A 20,403-nucleotide genomic window follows, 5' to 3' on the forward strand; every position below is an offset into this window, starting at 1 on the left:
ATCAATCCAATCGTACTTTTACCCTTGTGTAAAAATCACTTTCAAGAACTCTGTGTTGCATCAAGTCGATTTGGAGAGCTTTATATTCAAAATTCTGAATCGTGCAAAAAATAAAATATAGGAAATTTTAAAGGAAATTACAGGAGATTTTAAATGATCGGAGAGGTGCATCATGGCTGTACCTAAGAGAATGTAACATGTGCAAAGGGGATTGGAGGATAGATACTTAATTCTCTTAAATGTTTGACATAACTATTATTTCAAAAAGTCATTGATTTTAATTGGTTTGATTATGTTAAATGCCTTGCTTTAAAATTTAAGTAGGTAAAAACAAGGACTGCAGATGCTGAAAACCAGAGTGTAGATTAGAGTGGTGCTGGAAAAGCACAGCAGGTCAGGCAGCATCCGAGGAGCAGGAAAATCTATACAGAGTTCTTGAAAGTGATCTTTACACACGGGTAAAATACGATGAAGGGCTTTTGCCCGAAACGTCGATTTTCCTGCTCCTCGGATGCTGCCTGACCTGGTGTGCTTTTCCAGCACCACTCTAATTTAGACCCTTAAATTTTAAGCGCCTTTATTGCTTAGTATGAATTGGAATACCAGATTTCTGCACTGGTGGACTTAGGCTCTTGTGGCTTCTCTGAGCTAGAAGGCTTTAGGTTCATGTCCCATCTGTTCCAGAGGTCTGCGATAGCATCTCTGAACAAGTTAATTAGAAAATATTCAGGTTTCCCCAGCCTTTCAACAGCCCCTTTTGAGGCTAGCACTCATGCAGTATGTAACTCACAATCAAACTCTCCAACACCTGCCTACGATCAACAAGGCACAGGTCAGGAGTGTGATGAAATACTCCCCACTTGCCTGGATGGTTGCAGCTTTAGCAACACTCACAAGCAGCCTGCTTGTTTGGCATCACATCCACACATATCCACTCCCTCCACCACTGATGTTCAGTAGCATCTTCCAAAAACATTACCTTCCAAACCCACAACCACTTCCATCTCAAAGAAAGAGAGCAGCAGATACATGGAAACATCACCACCTGCAAGTTCCCTTCCAAGCCACAGTTTTGGAGGTATGTCCATTCTCTGTTAACAGGATCATAGTCCTGGAATTCTCTCCCTAAGGGCATTGTGGGTCTACCTACAGCACATGGGCTGCAATGGTTCAAGAAGGCAGCGCACCACCTCCTGCTCAAGGACAACAAATGCTCGTCCAGCCAGAAAACCCATGTCCCATGAATGAATAAAAAAATGTGTAACCGTGTGTGATCTGGTTGTTGCAACTGTCTATAGAGAAACATCGACAACTCTGTCGGAGTAGGAAGAAAATTCTAGGTCCTCAGCAACTGAATGATGAAGCAGCTCTGAGACTGGATTGGCATCCCTATCCCTGAAACAGGAGGTCTTGGTTCAAGTCCCACCTGCTCCAGAGGTGTTTAATAACATCTCTGAATGGTTTGAATTTTAAAAAAGTTAAATAATAAAAAAGAGACAGTATTGGTCCACGCTTACTGGAAAAGAAGAGTATGTTTGTGGCTGGCAGCATATATGAGAAAAGATATAGTCAGTCTCACCCAGAAGCAAAAGGGACAGAAGGAAAAAATCAAAGTCGATGGCATGTTTGATTGTGAGTATGTCACTTTTGTTCTGGAGTCAGTGATTCCCAATGATTTGAGCTGCACTGTACCTGCCAGGAAGATCTCTGATAACCTCACATTACTCAGAGATATACGTAATCGCCAATGGGCAGGATAATAGGATAAGCACCTTCTTCATTACCTTGAACCACAGGCTCTTGACAATACATTCCATGTATAAATGATGGAGGGTCTCCAAAATGCATCAGGTGGAGGAAATCTGCAAACGTATCCATGATTCTATGCAAACATCAGCAGCAACATCTCAAATAATATCGACAAGTTTTGTGACACTGCTATACTCTCCCTAATGTTTCATTTATGAGTTCATTCAAACCTTTGTCTAAGCCCACCAGAAAGGCTGTGGGAACAATAGGGATGACAATTTCGGCAAATAGAGGTCAAAGCTTCCTGGCACATGGATGATATAATTTTCTTTGAGCAGATACTGTGTCCCCAAAGATTTGGTTTGGAATTATTTGGGGATATGCCAAAAATCGAAAGAAATATCTAGTAATGGTGGATCTGTCAGAAGGATACCTGTCAAAGTAATTTGCTAAACTGTTATTTGCCTGGTGAGGAGAAAAACTGATCTGCAAGCCTGGAATCCTGTATCTTTGCACACAGCACACAGAGCAGTTGTGATAGGAAGACACTATTGCCCATCTCCCCTGGAATGTATCTTTGCAAAGCTGATGGAAAGAGCTAGAATACATTTTTGTCAGATATGACAGCTTTTGTTTGTACAGGTTTTCCATCTGACAGCCAGTCTGACGAGTTCCTGGCTTACTGAGTAGAAAATCCTGCAAATAACTGAGAAGAATCATGGATTAGTAGTGATAAAAAAGGAAGTGCTGGAGAAAAAACAGCAGGTTTGGCAGCATCTGATTAGATTAGATTACTTACAGTGCGGAAACAGGCCCTTCATCCCAACAAGTCCACACCTACCCTCCGAAGAGCAACCCACCCAGACCCATTCCCCTACATTTACCCCTTCACCTAACACTACGGGCAATTTAGAATGTCCAATTCACCTAACCTACACTTTTTTGGTCTGTGGGAGGAAACCAGAGGAAACCCACGCAGACAAGGGAAGAATGTGCAAACTCCACACAGACAGTTGCATGAGGCGAGAATTGAACCCGGGTCTCTGGCGCTGTGAGGCAGCAGTGCTAACCACTGTGCCACCGTGCTAACCACTGTGCTGCCCACTTTGTTTTTAAAGCTGCTGTAGGCAGAAAAACAGAGTTAACATTTAGAGTCCAAAAATGACTCTTCTTTGGAACTGAACATGGCAGCAAAAGTGCTAGTAGTTAATGCTGTTGAAAAACTAACAAGGAGGAATAAGAACAGATGGTAAAACTACCCAGAGCAAAAGGCAAGGGAGATGCTGATGGTAACAGAAAACAAGGGCGCCCAGAAATATTATTTTTCCAGCCTCCTTCAGCTACAAAGAGAATTATATTGAACTTGAAAGATTAAGTTTGTTTGTTTTTCTGCAAATGCTGAGTTTTTCCAGCACTTTCAACGTTTATTTCAGATGTCCAGTATCCACAGTACTTTGCTTCTAATTAGGAAAGTGTAGGTCATGGTCACAGGGAAGGCTGGGGGTTCTGGATATGGTTTTTGAGGGAGGTTGTTCTAGTTATGATCACGGTAAAAAAAACCAGCAGTTTCAGTCATAGTCACAGAGGTTTGGCGAACATGGACCTGGAAACAGGTCAGTACGCATGCTCCTCCTCATCCACAAACAGATCTTATAAGTTTTTAACACAATATATGGATGGTGTTCTTGAATACAGCCTTCTCAAAGCCTCTATGATGCTGGAAACTTGGTCAAAAGAAATTGGAAGAACAAAGGAGGCACGCAATCCTCTTATCAGACTTAGCAGCTCTGGCCTTCCACTCGAGGGCAGACTGTTTTGCCGTGGCCAGCCCCAAATCTACTAAATATGCAAATGGGGGGGGGGGGGTTTAAGACTGATTGGTGGAACATTTGAAATTTTTCAAATTTTAACCACTTGCCAAACCCCATATTAGCTGTTCTTTGGGGTTATATTGCCCTCAGTCTATTAAAATCCTCCCTTCTAATTTACTAGATTTGTAAAATTCCAATATTCATCAGTTATCAAATGCTACAAAAACAGTGATGGAGAAAAACTGCAACTTTTAGGGCAAACAATAACTCCCACAAGGATGTTTTTATTCTCCAACAACCAAAATGTATTTTTTTTTCCATTTGACTCTGATCATGACTCAATTTTATGGTCAATGGTGAAACAGTGATGTACACCACATATCTGGAAGACAGCTGCCTACAAATATCTAGGGAGTTTTGTGGTGTGGTGTTCCTCTTCTTCAGTGGCATTTTAAGTCTAGCGTCATGTTAAAGTGGTGTCATAGCTTGCTGCAGCAGTGATATCAGCAAGCACATTACGCAGAAAAACACACTGAAGTATGCACACACATTAAAAAGGAAATTAAAGCACAACACCTTTAATTTATATTTTCAGATAACAACAAATTTATGGACTAATTAAAACAGAAGGTAAAATGAAGATAAGCCAAGCTTATCGAACTTTAAGTGTAACATTTTTTTATAATGAAGAAATATGACATACTAGAAATATAAATTTCTCTTTCAAAGCCTGTCAGGATGTTTAGCAGTAAATATGAAAATACTACCCTTAAAAATCCAGCTGCATTGCAATCACCAAAGTGTAACCTTCTGAGGATGGGTCACTGGACCTGAAATGTTAATTTTGATTTCTCTTCATAGATGCTGCCAGTTCTGCTGAGCTTTTCCAGTAATTTCTGTTTTTGTTTCTGATTTACAGCATGCACAGTTCTTTTGTTTCTATTCTGTCATCTTTTCAGGATTCTTATAATAAGGCTAACAAGTAAGATTTGAAATTTTGTGTCGGAGAAATTTGCCCAAAAGGTTAGAGATCACAAAACTCAGCTGGAAGTGAAATTGTCAAACAGTTTACTGCAAGGATATGGCTGGAAGAGAAATTGACTAGGCTGACACAGAACTGACAGTCTGCACAGGTAGATCAGATTTCTCCTCACATAGTAATGCTGCACAATGACACTGATTAAGAAATGGGAAACTATAATATTTCTGGAAATGGAATAATTTAGTTGCAAGGATGCTAATTGGAAAACAGTTTATTGGATGAATGTCCTGTTCCTTCACACAATGCAACATTCTGACAGTACCATGGTTCCATTCATCTTCACAGGTAGGTGTTAATGTCTCTTCTGAAGTGGTGAGATACTTCCATTGTCCTGTTCCTGGAGCATGTCCTTACTGGTGCCTGTTTGTTCTGCTCTTTGTGTGGCTTGGGTCTTGCTGGGTTGTGAAACTGCCCTTGGGACTTTGAGATATCTGTGGTTCTCTGTCATGTCCATGGGAGCTTAAAGTGTATTGCCTTGTCTGCGTGCTGTATGATTCAGCTTGTGAGCTGCTCAGGAATTCTGGGTGTTCTGGTACAGTTTGGCCAATTTTGCTTTTGTGGGCCTATCGTGGGTTAGCAAATCTTTTCCCACATTTTGTTAATTTGTAAAATTTCTCACTGATTACAGTTGGGAGATACTGCCAAAATGAGCCCATTGAAGTGACACGAATCTTCTGTTTTCTTCATTATTCTGTATTTTAATAGGCGGCACAGTGGCTTAGTGGTTAGCACTACTGCCTCATAGCACCAGGGTCCCAGGTTCAATTCCAGCCTCGGGCGACCGTCTGTGTGGAGTTTGCACGTTCTCCCTGTGTCTGTGTGTGTTTCCTCTGGGTGCTCCGGTTTCCTCCCACAGGCCAAAGATGTGCAGGTCAGGTGAATTGGCCATGCTAAACTGCCCATAGTGTTCGGTGCATTAGTCAGAGAGAAATGGGACTGGGTCGGTTACTCCTGGGAGGGTCGGTGTGGACTTGTTGGGTCAAAGCGCCTGTTTCCACACTGTAGGTAATCTAATCTTAAAAGGAGTAGTCAGTTTCACTGGAGGAACAAAAGTAAAAACTCTCGGTTCTCCCCAGTGCACTATCTAGACCATTGTTAAGCATTCAGGATGCACTTCATGCTTCTCTTTTCTGATGAACATTGACAAACTAGATATTGGTTCTGTAAGTTATAAATCTGGTTCATTGAACAAAAGCAAATGAATATTTCACTTGAATACAGAGTTCCCAATTTCTAACCAATATATTTAGTCATGGATTGTTTTAAAAGTCTTTGTTCTCTCAACTATTGACATGCAGAAATTCATCAGTTCAGTGCAGCCCCTAGCCTGAGTTCTTGTTGTCCTTTTAAAGACCAAACAATATTAAACAATGTTAGGTATTGCTCTGGTTTGATAAAATAAATAAAACATTGCAAACAATAAACTACAATATTAGATTCAAAAAATCAAATTAGCTTTTAAAAATATACAAGATCCTGGTTGGACGCTAGACTTTGTCATTCACCAACTTACAGGACATTGCAGAAATGAATGGTGAATAAGACCACAATCTTATTTAGAGTTTAGATTCAGCTCAGAAAGTTTATTGAAATGTAAGTCATCTTTGCTCTGACTGGCATTCCAAAGACAAAACAGAGGCAAAGTGTTTGGAAACAAAACATAATTTTTATCAGTTATATTTATGTTCAAAAAAAAATTGTCACCGAATTGAATACAACTGAGCAAATCTCGTACAGAGGGCAGGTGATGGTATGGTGGTAATGTTACTGGACTAGTAATTCAAAACCACAGGCAAAAGCTTTGTGGACATGTGTTTGAATCCTAAAATGGCAGCTGGTGAAAACGGAACTCAACAGCAATCCAGAATAAAAAGCTAGCCTAATGACAACTATGTAACCACAGTCGATTGTCATTAAAAAAAAAATCTGGTTCACGAAAGTCCTTTAGGGAAGGAAGTCTGTCATTTCATTCTTCCCTGGTCTGGCCTACAAATGATTCCAGACCCATAACAAATATTGTTGACCCTAACTGCCCTCTGAGCAATAAATGCTGGCTTAGTCAGCAATATCCAAATCCTATTAGTGAATAAATTCTGCCCTGAGTCTCAAATCATAGAGTCTCAAATCATCTGCAGACCTCACTTTCTCCTCTCAAATCATAGACCTTATAGGCTGAAAGAATATGCATAATTTAAATATGTTATCATCAACCTGAATAATAAACATTTTAATGGGATGGTGCAGACATACTTCCCAAATTCATATCCCCACTACTCCAAAATTATTCTTCTTATCATAAAAATGATTGTAAAGATTAGAATCCAATACTTTGTTATTTACATTACAGCACTGCTAGACTTTCACATTAATTTGAAATAAAAATCAAGATTTCTCAAAACCTTTGGGAAAGATATATAAAAAAATGATTGTGTACCGTAAATGAGATACTACCTTATAAAGAGATTTCTTACACCTTTGTCTCAGTCTGACTAAGGAACATGCAATTTCCTGGGATTCACAAATATATTTTAGAAAATCATGTTACAGAAATAGACTAATTAAAGAGAAATTTCCTGATTTAAAGTAATTTTACAATTTTACAATGATAGGAAACAAGGCTACAATTTAAACAGAATCTAAAGAACACATGTTAACTAAGCAAACATTTTAGCCATTAAAGAAAAAGAAACAATGTTTTGCTGCTATGTATTTGTCACTTTTTTATAGCACTTTTCTTATACTAGCTGCTAGATCTTGAGCTGTAGGTTTTTCTGAGGTACAACTCACAGTCAGTCCCTCTGTTACCATGGCATCAGCTGTTGTTGGTCCTATTGCTGCAAACTGTAAACACAATCAAACAAAATGTCATAAAATCTTTCACTCCATTTAGATGCTAGATTAGGAGAAAGCACCGGCTAAGGCAGAACTCAAATGCAGAGAAACAAGCAGTGATAATTATAGAGAAGCATAAACAACTTGAACAGAGGCTTCCAGCCAATTATCTTATATGGCTTCTTGCAAAGGGGAATTAGTTGACAAAGCACTTTAGGCAATTATAGAGTCATAGAAATGTACAGCACAGAAACAGACCCTTCAGTCCAAACTGTCCATGCGACCAGATATCCCAACCCAACCTATTCCCACCTGCCAGCACCCGGCGCATTTCCCTCCAAACCCTTCCTATTCATATACCCATCCAAATGCCTTTTAAATGTTGCAATTGTACCAGTCTCCACCACTTTCTCTGGCAGCTCATTCCATATACGTACTACTCTCTGCGTGAAAAAATGACCCCTTAGGTCTCTTTTATATCCTTCTCCTCTCACCCTAAATCTATGTCTTCTAGTTCTGGACTCCCCCACCCCACCCCACCTATCCATGCCCCTCGTGATTTTGTAAACCTCTATAAGGTCACCCCTCAGCCTCCAACACTCCAGGGAAAACAGTCCCAGCCTGTTCAGCCTCTCCCTATAGCTCAAGTCCTCCAACCCTGGCAACATCCTTGTAAACATTTTCTGAACCCTTTCAAGTTTCACAACATCTTTCCGATGGGAAGGAGACCACAATTGCACACAATATTCCAACAGTGACCTAACCAATGTCCTATATAGCCGCAACATGACCTCCCAACTCCTGTACTCAATACTCTGACCAATAAAGGAAAGCATACCAAATGCTGCCTTCACTATCCTGCTGCCTTCACTTCACTGCGACTCCATTGTCAAGGAGCTATGAACCTGCACTCCAAGGTCTCTTTGTTTAGCAACACTCTCTAGGACCCTACCATTAAGTGTATAAGTTCTGCTAAGATTTGCTTTCCCAAAATGCAGTACCTCGCATTTATCAGAGTTAAACTCCATCTGTCACTTTTCAGCCCACTGGCCCATCTGATCAAGATCCTGTTGTAATCTGAGGTAACCTTCTTCGCTGTCCACTACACCTCCAATTTTGGTGTCATCTGCAAACTTACTAACTATATCTCTTATGCTCACATCAAAATCATTTATATAAATGACAAAAAGAAGTGGACCCAGCACTGATCCTTGTGGCATAGAGACAGGGGATGTCAAAAGCTGAGAAGCAACTGCTCACTTTTTCAACACAAACTCTTGGCACAACTGCCATGGTAATGGAATTCTGCACATCAGTTAAGTATTTGGTATAAACAATGTTTAGGAAAACAGAAAATGCTGAAAAACTGAGCAGGTCTGGCAGCAGAGTTAATGCTTTGAGTCTAAGGATTCTTCTTTGGAGGTTTCAAAAAGAATATTTGGACTCAAAGCATTAACTTTAATTCCTTCTCCACAGGAGCTGCCAAACTTACTGAGTTAATCCAGTACTTAATTTCTCTATTTCAGATTTCCAGCATCTGTAATATTTTGCTTTTATTGGCATGTTTAGGAAATATGTCTACAAATAGTCTTGCAATTGGAAATGCAGCACCAAATCCCAGCATTAAATAGTTCAAAAAAAGCAATGTGAGAATTACTAAGAAAAAAAAGTACAATTTCAACTGTCAACCATTTGTTAAGAATCAACCTTGTAAAAAGTCAGACCCAGAGATCACAGTAATGATGATTATGAATTAAAAACATGTGCCAAAAGCAAGAATAACTAAAGAAGATTGCTGATTTTTTTGTGTGGGATCAATCAGAATATATCTGGTTAAAATTAAACGATCTTATATGGATTCATACTCCCTATGTTACTGCTTCAATAAACTAGAAAACCTTGCCATCAATTAATTTATGTATTGGCTTGCTTGTGGCATGCTCCACAATGCAGGAAACATCCTGTAAAATCACAATTGTTGATTTGGTTCTATAGGGTCTTCTGTTGTTGCCTTTATTTTTGAGATAAAATCAGTCAAGTACATGCCAAAAGATATTTCCAAGAATAGTACCTTAATTGTGTCAAAGAGGTCCCCTGCCAATTTTTTGATAGTATTCAGACAAAATTTAACACCGGAAGGACTGAAAAAGGTGATGATATCTGGGATTCCCTAGTGGGAGAAAGGAAAACAGATTAATGTACTTTTCTTACCAGTTCCAAACTATGAAATTCCATGAGAAAATACATCTCTTGACAGAATAGCATACCATATTGCTATCAATCATCTTAATCAGATAATAAATAGTCTTTGTTTTTACCATTATAGATACATTGGAATTTACAAGTAACATATATAAATTTATAATATGTTTGTATGGCATCCCGCTATTCACTAATTCAGTACATATGTTGTCCTATATGTTAGAAATGGGTTAACATTTCCCTTCAAACTGTGTACACAGGAATGCCCTGTGGACATAACTAAATATTTTAATGTTGGTATTGTAAACATTTATTTCTTGAAGGTTAATTAGATTTGTGGGTTAGAATGAATATGTTTAAGTGTTCATTAATTATATCTTTAGGATTGGAGAGGAATTTTAAAGAGGAAGCTGAGGTCTGTGTTCAGTAGCACAAATCGATCTTTACTTGGAGCTCCTTTACCACATCTGTGGGAGAGGCCAGAGACCACTCTGAGTCTGGTTTTCATGTGGAGCTTAGTTGCTCTCTTAATTAAAACTCAGGTTGAAGGAGAAGTCAGTGACACTCTACTTTGTATATGCCACATTAGAATGGTTACATGCAACATCGATACAAGTGCCTGCCATTCTTATCTGACCTATACATACAATCCTGTGAATACACAATCAATGATGGACAACTCTGTGGTCCACTCTAAGTCCTCCCATTCATATTGTGGGGTTTGCCAGACCCCCCCAAACAGACCGTCTGTCCTCGAACTCTTATGACCAACACCTATTGTTATGTCTGTTCCTTGACATTTGTCAGCCACATCATATACTCGCTTATTACCAATGACTTTTCAAATTCGATCATGCAATTCATATCCCTTGCTGATCTAAGTACAGAATATTAGGAAGGATGTTAATTTCTACCAGTTGTTATAATATTTGTAATAACAGATCTAACAAAACTTTACTTACAAAGTTATACATAGTTCAATCTAATACTATGATCATATCTATATGGACTTCAGTAAGGTGTTCGACAAGGTTCCCCATGGGAGACTGGTTAGCAAGATTAGATCTCACAGAATACAGGGAGAACTAGCTATTTGGATACAGAACTGGTTCAAAGGTAGAAGACAGAGGTTGGTGGTGAAAGGTTGTTTTTCAGACTGGAGGTCTGTGGCCAGTGGAGTGCCACAAGGATCGGAGCTGGGTCCTCTACTTTTTGTCATTTACATAAATGATTTAATGCGAGCATAAGAAGTATAGTTTGCAGATGACACCAAAATTGGAGGTGTAGTGGACAGCGAAGAAGGTTACCTCAGATTACAACAGGATCTTGATCAAATGGGCAAATGGGCTGAGAAGTGGCAGATGGAGTTTAATTCAGATAAATGCGAGGTGCTTCATTTTGGGAAAGCAAATCTTAGCAGGACTTATACACTTAATGGTAAGTGTATAAGCTTCTTGAAAGTGGAGTGGTAGGTAGATAGGATAGTGAAGGCGGCGTTTGGTATGCTCTCCTTTATTGGTCAGAGTATTGAGTACAGGAGTTGGGAGGTCATGTTGTGGTTGTATAGGACATTGGTTAGGCCACTGTGTGCAATTCTGGTCTCCTTCCTATCGGAAAGATGTTGTGAAACTTGAAAGGGTTCAGAAAAGATTTACAAGGATGTTGCCAGGGTTGGAGGATTTGAGCTATAGAGAGAGGCTGAACAGGCTGGGGCTGTTTTCCCTGGAGCGTCAGAGGCTGAGAGTTGACCTTATAGAGGTTTACAAAATTATGAGGGGCATGGATAAGATAAATAGACAAAGTCTTTTCCCTGGGGTCAGGGAGTACAGAACTAGAGGGCGTAGGTTTAGGGTGAGAGGGAAAAGATGTAAAAGAGACCTAAGTGGCAACTTTTTCACACAGACGGCAGTACGTGTATGGAATGAGCTACCAGAGGATTGGTGGAGCTACCAGAAGAAGTCCTGAAGAAGGGCTTATGCCTGAAACGTCGATTCTCCTGTTCCCTGGATGCTGCCTGACCTGCTGCGCTGTTCCAGCAACACATTTTCAGCTCTGATCTCCAGCATCTGCAGACCTCACTTTCTCCCCGAGGAAGTGGTGGAGGCTGGTACAATTGCAACATTTAAAAGGCATTTGATTAGATTAGATTACTTACTGTGTGGAAACAGGCCCTTCGGCCCAACAAGTCCACACCGCCCCGCCGAAGCGCAACCCACCCATACCCCTACATTTACCCCTTACCTAACACTACGGGCAATTTAGCATGGCCAATTCACCTGACCTGCACATCTTTGGACTGTGGGAGGAAACCGGAGCACCCGGAGGAAACCCACACAGACATGGGGAGAACGTGCAAACTCCACACAGTCAGTCGCCTGAGGCGGGAATTGAACCCGGGTCTCTGGCGCTGTGAGGCAGTAGTGCTAACCACTGTGCCACCGTGCCGCCCAAATGAGTATATGAATGAGTATATGATGAGTATATGAATAGGAAGGGTTTGGAGGGATATGGGCTGGGTACTGGTAGGTAGGACTAGATTGGGTTGGGATATCTGGTTCCATGGATGGGTTGGACCGAATTTTTCAAATCTTCTTGCTGATGGAGAAAAATAGTTTCTTCAAAGGTACGTCTGCATCCAAAGCTAACCACCTCAGAAATTTAATTCCCCAATATCTAATTAATTTAAACTACTGGTGTTGTACGAATGTGTCTACTCTAATACGTAATTATAATTATTTAAAAAGCCTCATCTCAGGTAGGTCAAGCTTTCCCTTTCTATTTCATACAAAAATTGGAAATCTCAAATCTGATGGTTTTCATCTGAGCTGCCTTATCAGAATCTTGCTGTCTGCAGTCTAGTCCCATCTTACTAAAATGCAGAGGCATTTTGTTGTTTGTCTGTGCAGTCCATGATTTGAGCTATATGAAATGCTGCATCAGCTAAACTTTCCTTCAATTGTCTGTCACTTAAAAAGAAAACCCCTAATAGCCATTTTGTCATGTTCAGCCGTAGGCAACTAGAACTAACTTTAAAGAGACAGTATTGCTTTTATGTACCTGCCTTCTAAAAAAAAAATTACGCATGGGTTGTGGATGTCATTTGCTTGCTGGCATTTATTACACACCCCTAGGTACCTTTGAGAAGATGGTGCTGAGCTGCCTTCTTGAATGCTGCAGTCCACTTGCTATAGGTAGGCTCGCAATGCAATTAAACAAGGCTTTGACTCAGCAACACTGCAGCAAAAGTGATATGCTTCCAAGTCAGGATGGTGAGTGGCTCGGAGGGGCACTTGCAGACAGTGGTGTTCCAATGTAGCTGCTGTCCTTGTCCTTCAATACAGAAGTAGTCATGGGTTTGGAAGGTGCTATCTAAGGATCTTTGGTGAAATTTTGCAGTGCATTCTGTAGATAGTACACGCTGTTGCTACTGAGCGTCAGTGGAGAAGGCAGTGGATGCTCCTGGATGTGGCACCAATCAAGTAGGCTGCTTTCTCTTGCATGTCAAGCTTCTTGCGTGTTGTTGGAGCTGCAACCATCCACCTTAGCAAGTGAGAAGCAGTCCATCACACTCCTGACTTGCACCTTATAGATGCTTTGGTGAGTTAGGATATGAAATTAAAAAGTTAATTTGATCTGATGACCTGCAAGAAACTGAATGCTCTGGGGGTGGGGTGGTGTGTCTTTGTCTTATAGGTGGAATGTGGGAGATTTACATTCCCATCCCTTGCCATTCAGGGATGATTTACATTGTCATCATTACCTATTCAAAATCAATAACAACATTACAGTTGGAATTCTGACTACTCCTTGTAGTTAAAAAAAAATTCACACCAGATCTGGCCATTAAGGGATGGTTTGCATTACATTGTTTCTGGAGGTGAGGTGGTCACTGCGTTGTGTCTTGAGTGGCATGTGAGGGTGTGGCTGGGGGCTGTGTTATAGGCATTACTAACAATGATGTAAAGATTTTGTCTAAAAGAGGGAGTGTTGCCTTTGTTCAGAGACAGCTTTTGCCATGACCCCGTAAGCCCTGTGAGGTATGTGTTAAAGGTCCCTCCAGAAAGTTTGTACTGTATTCTGCTTAATAAAATTTGGTTATTGTTCACACACGTTGGTTTGTTGCAGTTGCATCAAGTGTGCAAGAATCTCAGGAAAAAAGAACTTAACATTTGGTGGCAGCTGTGGGATTCCAACATACACAGAGCTTCCAGATGGACTGAATAAATGATCATCTGAATGTTGGTTGCGTGAGATGGATGGGCTCATAAGGTAAGATTTACCTCGATTTTTCTCCTCAACCTACCACTCAGTCGACCCCTCGTCTCCTAGCACTCTGTTGTCATGGAATTTCTGAGGTAATACGCACTTGCATGCTCATGAGTTCGCTTTTAGAATCATAAGTTACTGAGTTTAACTGGAGTTCAAATCCCCTGGGTTTAAAAGGAGAGAATATGATATTAAAGAGTTAACTTGCCCTGCTGACCCACAGGAAGTTGGATGTCCTGAAGCTAGGGTGGGATGCTGTCAAGATTAGAGTGGTGCTGGAAAAGCACAGCAGGTCAGGCAGTATCCAAGGAGCAGGAAAATCGACATTTCAGGCAAAAGCCCTTCAGGAATGAGGCAGGGAGCCTCCGGGGTGGAGAGATAAATGGGAGGGGTTTGGGGCTGGGGTGAAGGTGGCTAAGAGTGCAATAGGTGGATGGAGGTGGGGATGAAGGTGAAAGGTCGGAGAGGAGGGTGGAGCAGATAGGTGGGAAGGAAGATTGGCTGGTAGGAAAGGCCATGAGGATGGTGCTGAGCTAGATGGTTGGAACTGGGGTAAGATGGGGTGAGGGGAAATGAGGAAACTGGTCCACATTGATGCCCTTGGTGGAAGATGAGCCGTTCTTCCTCCAGGCATCGGGTGGTGAGTGGAGGTGGAGCAGGCCCAGTACCTCCATGTCCTCAGCAGAGGGGGGAGGGGGGTGATGAAATGTTCAGCCAAGGGGCGGTGGGATTGATTGGTGTGGTTGTCCTGGAGATGCTCCCTAAAGTGCTCTGCGAGAAGGCTTCCAGTCTCCCCAAGGTAAAGGACACCGCATCGGGAGCAATGGATACAATAAATGACATTTGTGGATGTGCAGGTGAAACTTTGATGAATGTGGAAGGCTCCTTTGGGGCCTTGGATGGAGGTAAGGGGGGAGGTGTAGGCGCAGGTTTTGCAATTCCTGCGGTGGCAGGGGAAGGTGCCAGGATGGTTTGTAATCATGGAGGGAATGGTCTTGGCGGAAAGCGGATAAGGGTGGGGAGGGAAATATATCCCTGGTGGTGGGGTCTGTTTGTAGGTGGCGGAAATGTCAGCAGATGATGCTGGTTGCTGGTGGAGGTTGCTGGAGTGGAAGGTGAGCACCGGGGGGGGGTTCTGTCCTTGTTGCTGTTGGAGGGGTAGGGTTTGAGGGCGAAGGTGCTGCTGACTTACAGATAGATTGTAAGAAATTACATTATCATCTCCTATTATTCAGAGCCAATTACGTGGCCATTTCCTTGCCATTCAGAGCTATTTACATTTTCATCCCCTACTCGGAAATCAATAGGAGCATTTCAATTGATATTTGACTACTCCCCTATAGTTACAAAACAATACAATTCACACCAGATCTGGCCATTAAGGGATGGTTTGCATTACATTGTTTCTGGAGGTGAGGTGGTCACTGCATTGTGTCTTGAGTGGCATGTGACTGGGAGGGAGTGACTGGGGGTTGTCTTGTGAGCATTATTGACTGTGATGTAAATATATTGTATAAAGGAAGGACTGTTTCCTTTGTTCGGAAACGCTGGACATGCCTCGTAAGCAATGGCGAAGAGTGTTCAGGGTTTCTCCGAAGCTTGTATTGTATTGTGCTTAATAAATTTTGCTTGTGCGCAGACATTGGTGTGTTGCAGTTGCATCAAATTTGTAAGGACCTCAGGAAAAAAAGAACTAAAGATTTGGTGGCAGCGGTGGAATTCCAACATACATGGAGCTTCCCGATGGACTGAATAAGTGATCGTCTGAGTGCCAGTTGTGTGAGACGGATGACCCCACGAGGTAAGATTTACCTTGATCTCTCTCCTTAACCTACCACTCAGCCGACCCCTTGTCCCCTAGGACTCTGTGGTGACAGAATCTCAGAGGTAACTTAGGCACTTCCACGCTGATGAGTTTGCTTTCAGAATCATAAGTTATTGAGAATTCAGAGGTTAAAGTCCACCTAGGTAAAAGGGGGTTAAAGTGCTTTAGTAGAGAGGTTTGAGGCTCCGGAACATAGAGTGTAACATAAGAAAGAAAAGATAGAGGATATTTAATGTGTCTGTCTCTATCACCCTGCCTTAGACCGGTTGTTAAGAGGGGAAATTCCCCACACAAAGGTCTGAAGTGGGTGTGGACACTACAGACACGAGATTTGAGGGTCTGAAGCATAAAAAGATTTATCGGCTTTATCCCCCACCCCTCCCCTTAGAAGTACTTTTAGCACAACATGGCCTCACCGGAAGAAGGGGGAGAAAGTGGAGACGGTCCGCTCAAATCCTGACAAAGTACATTGACTAACAGGGAAGCTTTGACTGGGTTTTTGTTGAATCTCAGTTTCTGGGCTGTGGACTTGACTCTGCGAGTCCTTCTTCTGGGGGAGGGGAGTGGCATGGACTGCGGCACTGTGTGGTCCGCTGTGAGGGTTTTCTCTTTTTATAAATATAATTTCATCGAGAGGAGGCAAAAAAGATCTGAAAAATGCTGAAATTAGGGTTGTATTAATACATAGGTCGAAAAAGGGAGTTTCAATATAAATTATGCCATACAGAGTTTGATATTTAAATATTTTGATTTGTTGAAATACTGGTTCAGAAAATCCTTTAAAGTAACTGTTTTGTCTTATTTGAATCAGGATCTCAATTCAATGCATTTTGTGGACAAAGTAATTGGGCAGATTTTGTTTTTACATTGAAATTGTACAACATTAGGTCCTGTTTAAAATGATAAAACATGTAACCTTAAAGCAAGCTGATTGAGGCCCTTGAGCCCCTAATTTGTTTGAAATTCTATAAATCCTGTTTCAAAAAAAACAACTACGTCAGTGGTTATGCTTTAGCCAGATGAGATTGTATTAAAGTATCTCTGTTGTTTTTTTAATGTAAAGTGTTCACAAAAAGAAAAGTGCATTTTAATTTTGATGTTTTGTTAAGATTTTAGAGAATATTAGAACTTGAGGCTGAGCTGTTTCAGTTCTGTCAATTATTGATAAGACTTCATTTGTTAGGTTCTTTTTCCGAGGTTTCACACACGAGATGCAATTTGCACACACCAACTTCTGCAAACAGTTAAAGTTTATTAAAGCCTGCTCAAGCGAGGTGACCTCCTTGAACTCTTTGCAGGTGTGCAAAGTCGAGTCAAATAGGCCCCGAACAAAGGAAACACATTGCCTTTATACAGGTCAGTTGGTAATGTTCACAGCTACTCCGGCCAAATTCCACCCCCACCCCCAACAACCACATGTCATGCCAGGTACAATGGTAGGATAAGGTCATCCTCAGAAATAATGTAAATGCCCTAATCCTGGGAATTGTTATGCAAATGATTTCCTAACTCCGTGATTCCCCAAGACAATGTAGGTGTGATATACTTCAGTATCAGAGGATGATAATGCAAACGAATTTGATTAGCTGGGGATGGCTATGAAAGGGACTGAGAGTTTAATTTGATAACAGCAGTAGAATAGTAGTAAATGGTTGTCCAAATGAAGTGTGGATTATAATGGATAGTCATCTAAATTCCTGCATGATGTGGAAGAAACAGAATATCGGCCCCACCCATTTCCAGCATGTTCAGCTCCTTGGAGAAAGACATGTACAATTTAACCCTTTCACATTACATTAACGTCCAAAGAGATAGTACAGTTTAATCGTTTAACATTACACATTGGCCCCCTTCATATTGCAAATTCAAAGAATGTTGATCTCTGCCAAAGTTGCCATTGTAATTCTGACTGTTTTATTTGGGAAGTGTCATTTGGAGAACATATTTTAATATAGTCTGCATTTGTTTCCCATGAATATTTGAGATTTAAATCTGAACTGAAACAGCCTCTTCAATGGGTAAAGGATAGGAAACATTTTGTTGTTTTCTTGCTGTTTCAGAATTTTGAAATACTTTTCCTGACAGCTTTCACATCAGCCAAGTATTAACTTGTTAAAGGAAAATAATTTTTGAATAACCTGAATGGGGTATCCAAGGGTTTGATTTTAGGACCATTGATTGTTGTTTATAAAGATTGAATTGTTTAGCGAGTACAATTTAGAAGTTTATAGATTGTACAAAACTTGACAATTTCATAAATAGTGAACAGAGTAACAGACTTCAAGAATTCGAAGAATATTGAAATAGACAGACACAATTTAAATGTGTGACTGTCTTCATACTGATATCCACCTTGGCAAGGAAGGAATGAGAGAAAAAAATGCAAAAATACTTTCAGCAGCTAACATTGTCTCTAGAGTTTCTCCATTCATAGGTAAAACATGCCTTTGGACCACTGACCGCCCCTCCACAATCTGATCCACTGGATTCAATCAGCTCCCCAGTCATGAGCACGAAAATTGAAGGAGCTAACAACAGTGGAGAGGAAGTCAGTACGCTTTTCGTCAGTGGCCTTCCTATGGATATTAAACCTTTGCCTTCTCTTTTGATCATTTAAGGATATGATGGTTCACTGATCAAGATAGCATCAAATCAGCCAGTTGACTTTGTTACATTTGACAGCAGAGCGGGAGCAGAAGCACCAAAGAATGCTGCATTCTCCTAGCCTGATGCTGCAGGTGCTGCACTTCACACACAGATGCGCTGGTATCCTCCATCTGAAGCATCTCAGCAAGGATGGAAGTCTTGTCAGTTTGTTAAATAATTAACTGCCCTTATTCAAGAATTCAGATTTCTCCGTGGAGTGGAGTGCAAGGCCATACTGGATTTTGTTTTCAGGTTGATCTTTACTGAAGGAGATTTTGGATAACTGGCTCATTTCCAATCAACTTGGAGGGGGTGGAGTGGTCACTAAGGACTGTGGATTTAAGAACTTTACTGGTAAACACTTTTTTGTTTCCACATGGGAGGATCCTGCAGATTCTATCCGCTGCACGGACTAGTAATTCTTGTTATAATAATTGTATGTTGTGTCAATAACTTGCTTAAGTACTGGCAGTAAGATTCTTAAAAAGGTGGTAGTGCCACCTAGGTGGTTATTATGGAATGATAAAAGGAGGGAATGTAATATTGAAGAGTTAATTTTCTCTGCTGACTGCAAGAAATTGAATGCCCTGGGGGTACGGCTGTGTGTATTTGCCTTAAAGGTGGAATGTGGGAGGTTTACATTCCCATCCCTTGCCATTCAGGGATGATTTACATTGTCATCATCACCTATTCAAAATCAATAACAACATTATTGTTGGAATTCTGACTACTCCCTGCAGTTTAAAAAAAAATACCATTCACACCAAATCTGGCCATTAAGGGATGATTTATATTACATTGTTTCTGGAGGTGAAATGGTCACTGCATTGTATCTTGAATGGCATGTGACTGTGAGGGAATGACTGGGGGTTGCCTTGTGGACATTGTAAATTATGATGTAAAAATTTTGAATAAAGGAAGGACTGTTTCCTTTGTATGGAGAGAGATTTTGCCACAACCCCGTAAGCCCTGCGAGGTGTGTGTTAAAGGTTCCTCCAGAAAGTCTGTACTGTACTCTGCTTAATAAAATTTGGCTGTTGTTCACAGAAATTGGTGTGTTGCTGTTGCACCAAGTGTGTAAGGATCTCAGGAAGACAAAGAACTTAACAAGGATGTGAGTTACTTAATGCAGTCTTCCTAACCTCTGACCTGCTCTTGTAGCCACTGCACTTATGTGGTGAGTAAGGTGAGCTTCTGGTCAATGGTAATCATTAGGATGTTCATAGTGGTGGACTCTGATTATAATACCATTGAATGTCAAGAGATCGCGGTTGAATTGTCTCTTATTGGAGATGATCATTGCTTGGCATTTGTTTAGCGCAAGTATTGCTTGCCACTTGTCAGTCCAAGCCTGGATACTGTCCAGATGTTGTTGCATTTGAAACTGGACTGCTTCAGTATCTGGATCAATGGTGCTGGAAGAGCACAGCAGTTCAGGCAGCATCCGAGGAGCTTCAGCAAAATCGACGTTTCGGGTAAAAGCCCTTCATCAGGAATAAAGGCAGAGAGCCTGAAGCGTGGAGAGATAAGCTAGGGGGTACGGCTTATCTCTCCACGCTTCAGGCTCTCTGCCTTTATTCCTGATGAAGGGCTTTTGCCCGAAACGTCGATTTTGCTGAAGCTCCTCGGATGCTGCCTGAATCGCTGTGCTCTTCCAGCACCATTGATCCAGAATCTGGTTTCCAGCATCTGCAGTCATTATTTTTACCTTGCTTCAGTATCTGAGCAATTGTGAATGTTACTGAAAATTGTGCAATCATCAGCGAACATCCCCATTTCTGACCTGATGATGGAGGGAAGGTCATTGATGAAGCAGCTGAAGATGGTTGGGCCTTGGACACTACCTTGAGGAACACCTGCACAGATATCTGGAAGTTGAGTGGAGATGAGGAGCTGAGTTTGCCCTTGATTCCTATTGATTCCATGTTTGCTTGGGCTCATTGATGCAGCCTTGATGTGAAGAGTTGACACTCTCACCTCACCTCTGGAATTTAGCTCTTTGATCCATGTTTGAACATGGGTTTAGGAAC

At 41.2% G+C, this 20,403-nt stretch overlaps 1 protein-coding gene across 3 annotated transcripts in view; it reads right to left on the reverse strand.

The window, feature by feature from the left end:
• Positions 1–5,516: 5,516 nt before the first annotated feature.
• The window catches only part of uros (uroporphyrinogen III synthase), a 59,370-nt gene continuing 44,483 nt past the window's right edge, over positions 5,517–20,403 (reverse strand). The window contains exons 9-11 of one of the 3 annotated variants that reach the window (XM_087998956.1): positions 9,506–9,604; positions 7,390–7,443; positions 5,517–5,612 (exon numbers count right to left, since the gene is read on the reverse strand). In XM_087998956.1, the coding sequence (XP_087855082.1) occupies positions 5,523–5,612; positions 7,390–7,443; positions 9,506–9,604 (243 nt within the window). In that variant the 3' untranslated portion in view covers positions 5,517–5,522. Of the gene's footprint in view, positions 7,444–9,505; positions 9,605–20,403 lie in introns of all 3 variants that reach the window. The other 2 variants (XM_043712630.2, XM_043712629.2) reach the window with 2 other exon arrangements.

Source organism: Chiloscyllium plagiosum, unplaced genomic scaffold (assembly GCF_037043375.1).
Source record: "Chiloscyllium plagiosum isolate Xiang-an unplaced genomic scaffold, Cpla_swu_hap1 HiC_scaffold_22, whole genome shotgun sequence".
NCBI classification, from domain to species: Eukaryota; Metazoa; Chordata; class Chondrichthyes; order Orectolobiformes; family Hemiscylliidae; genus Chiloscyllium; species Chiloscyllium plagiosum.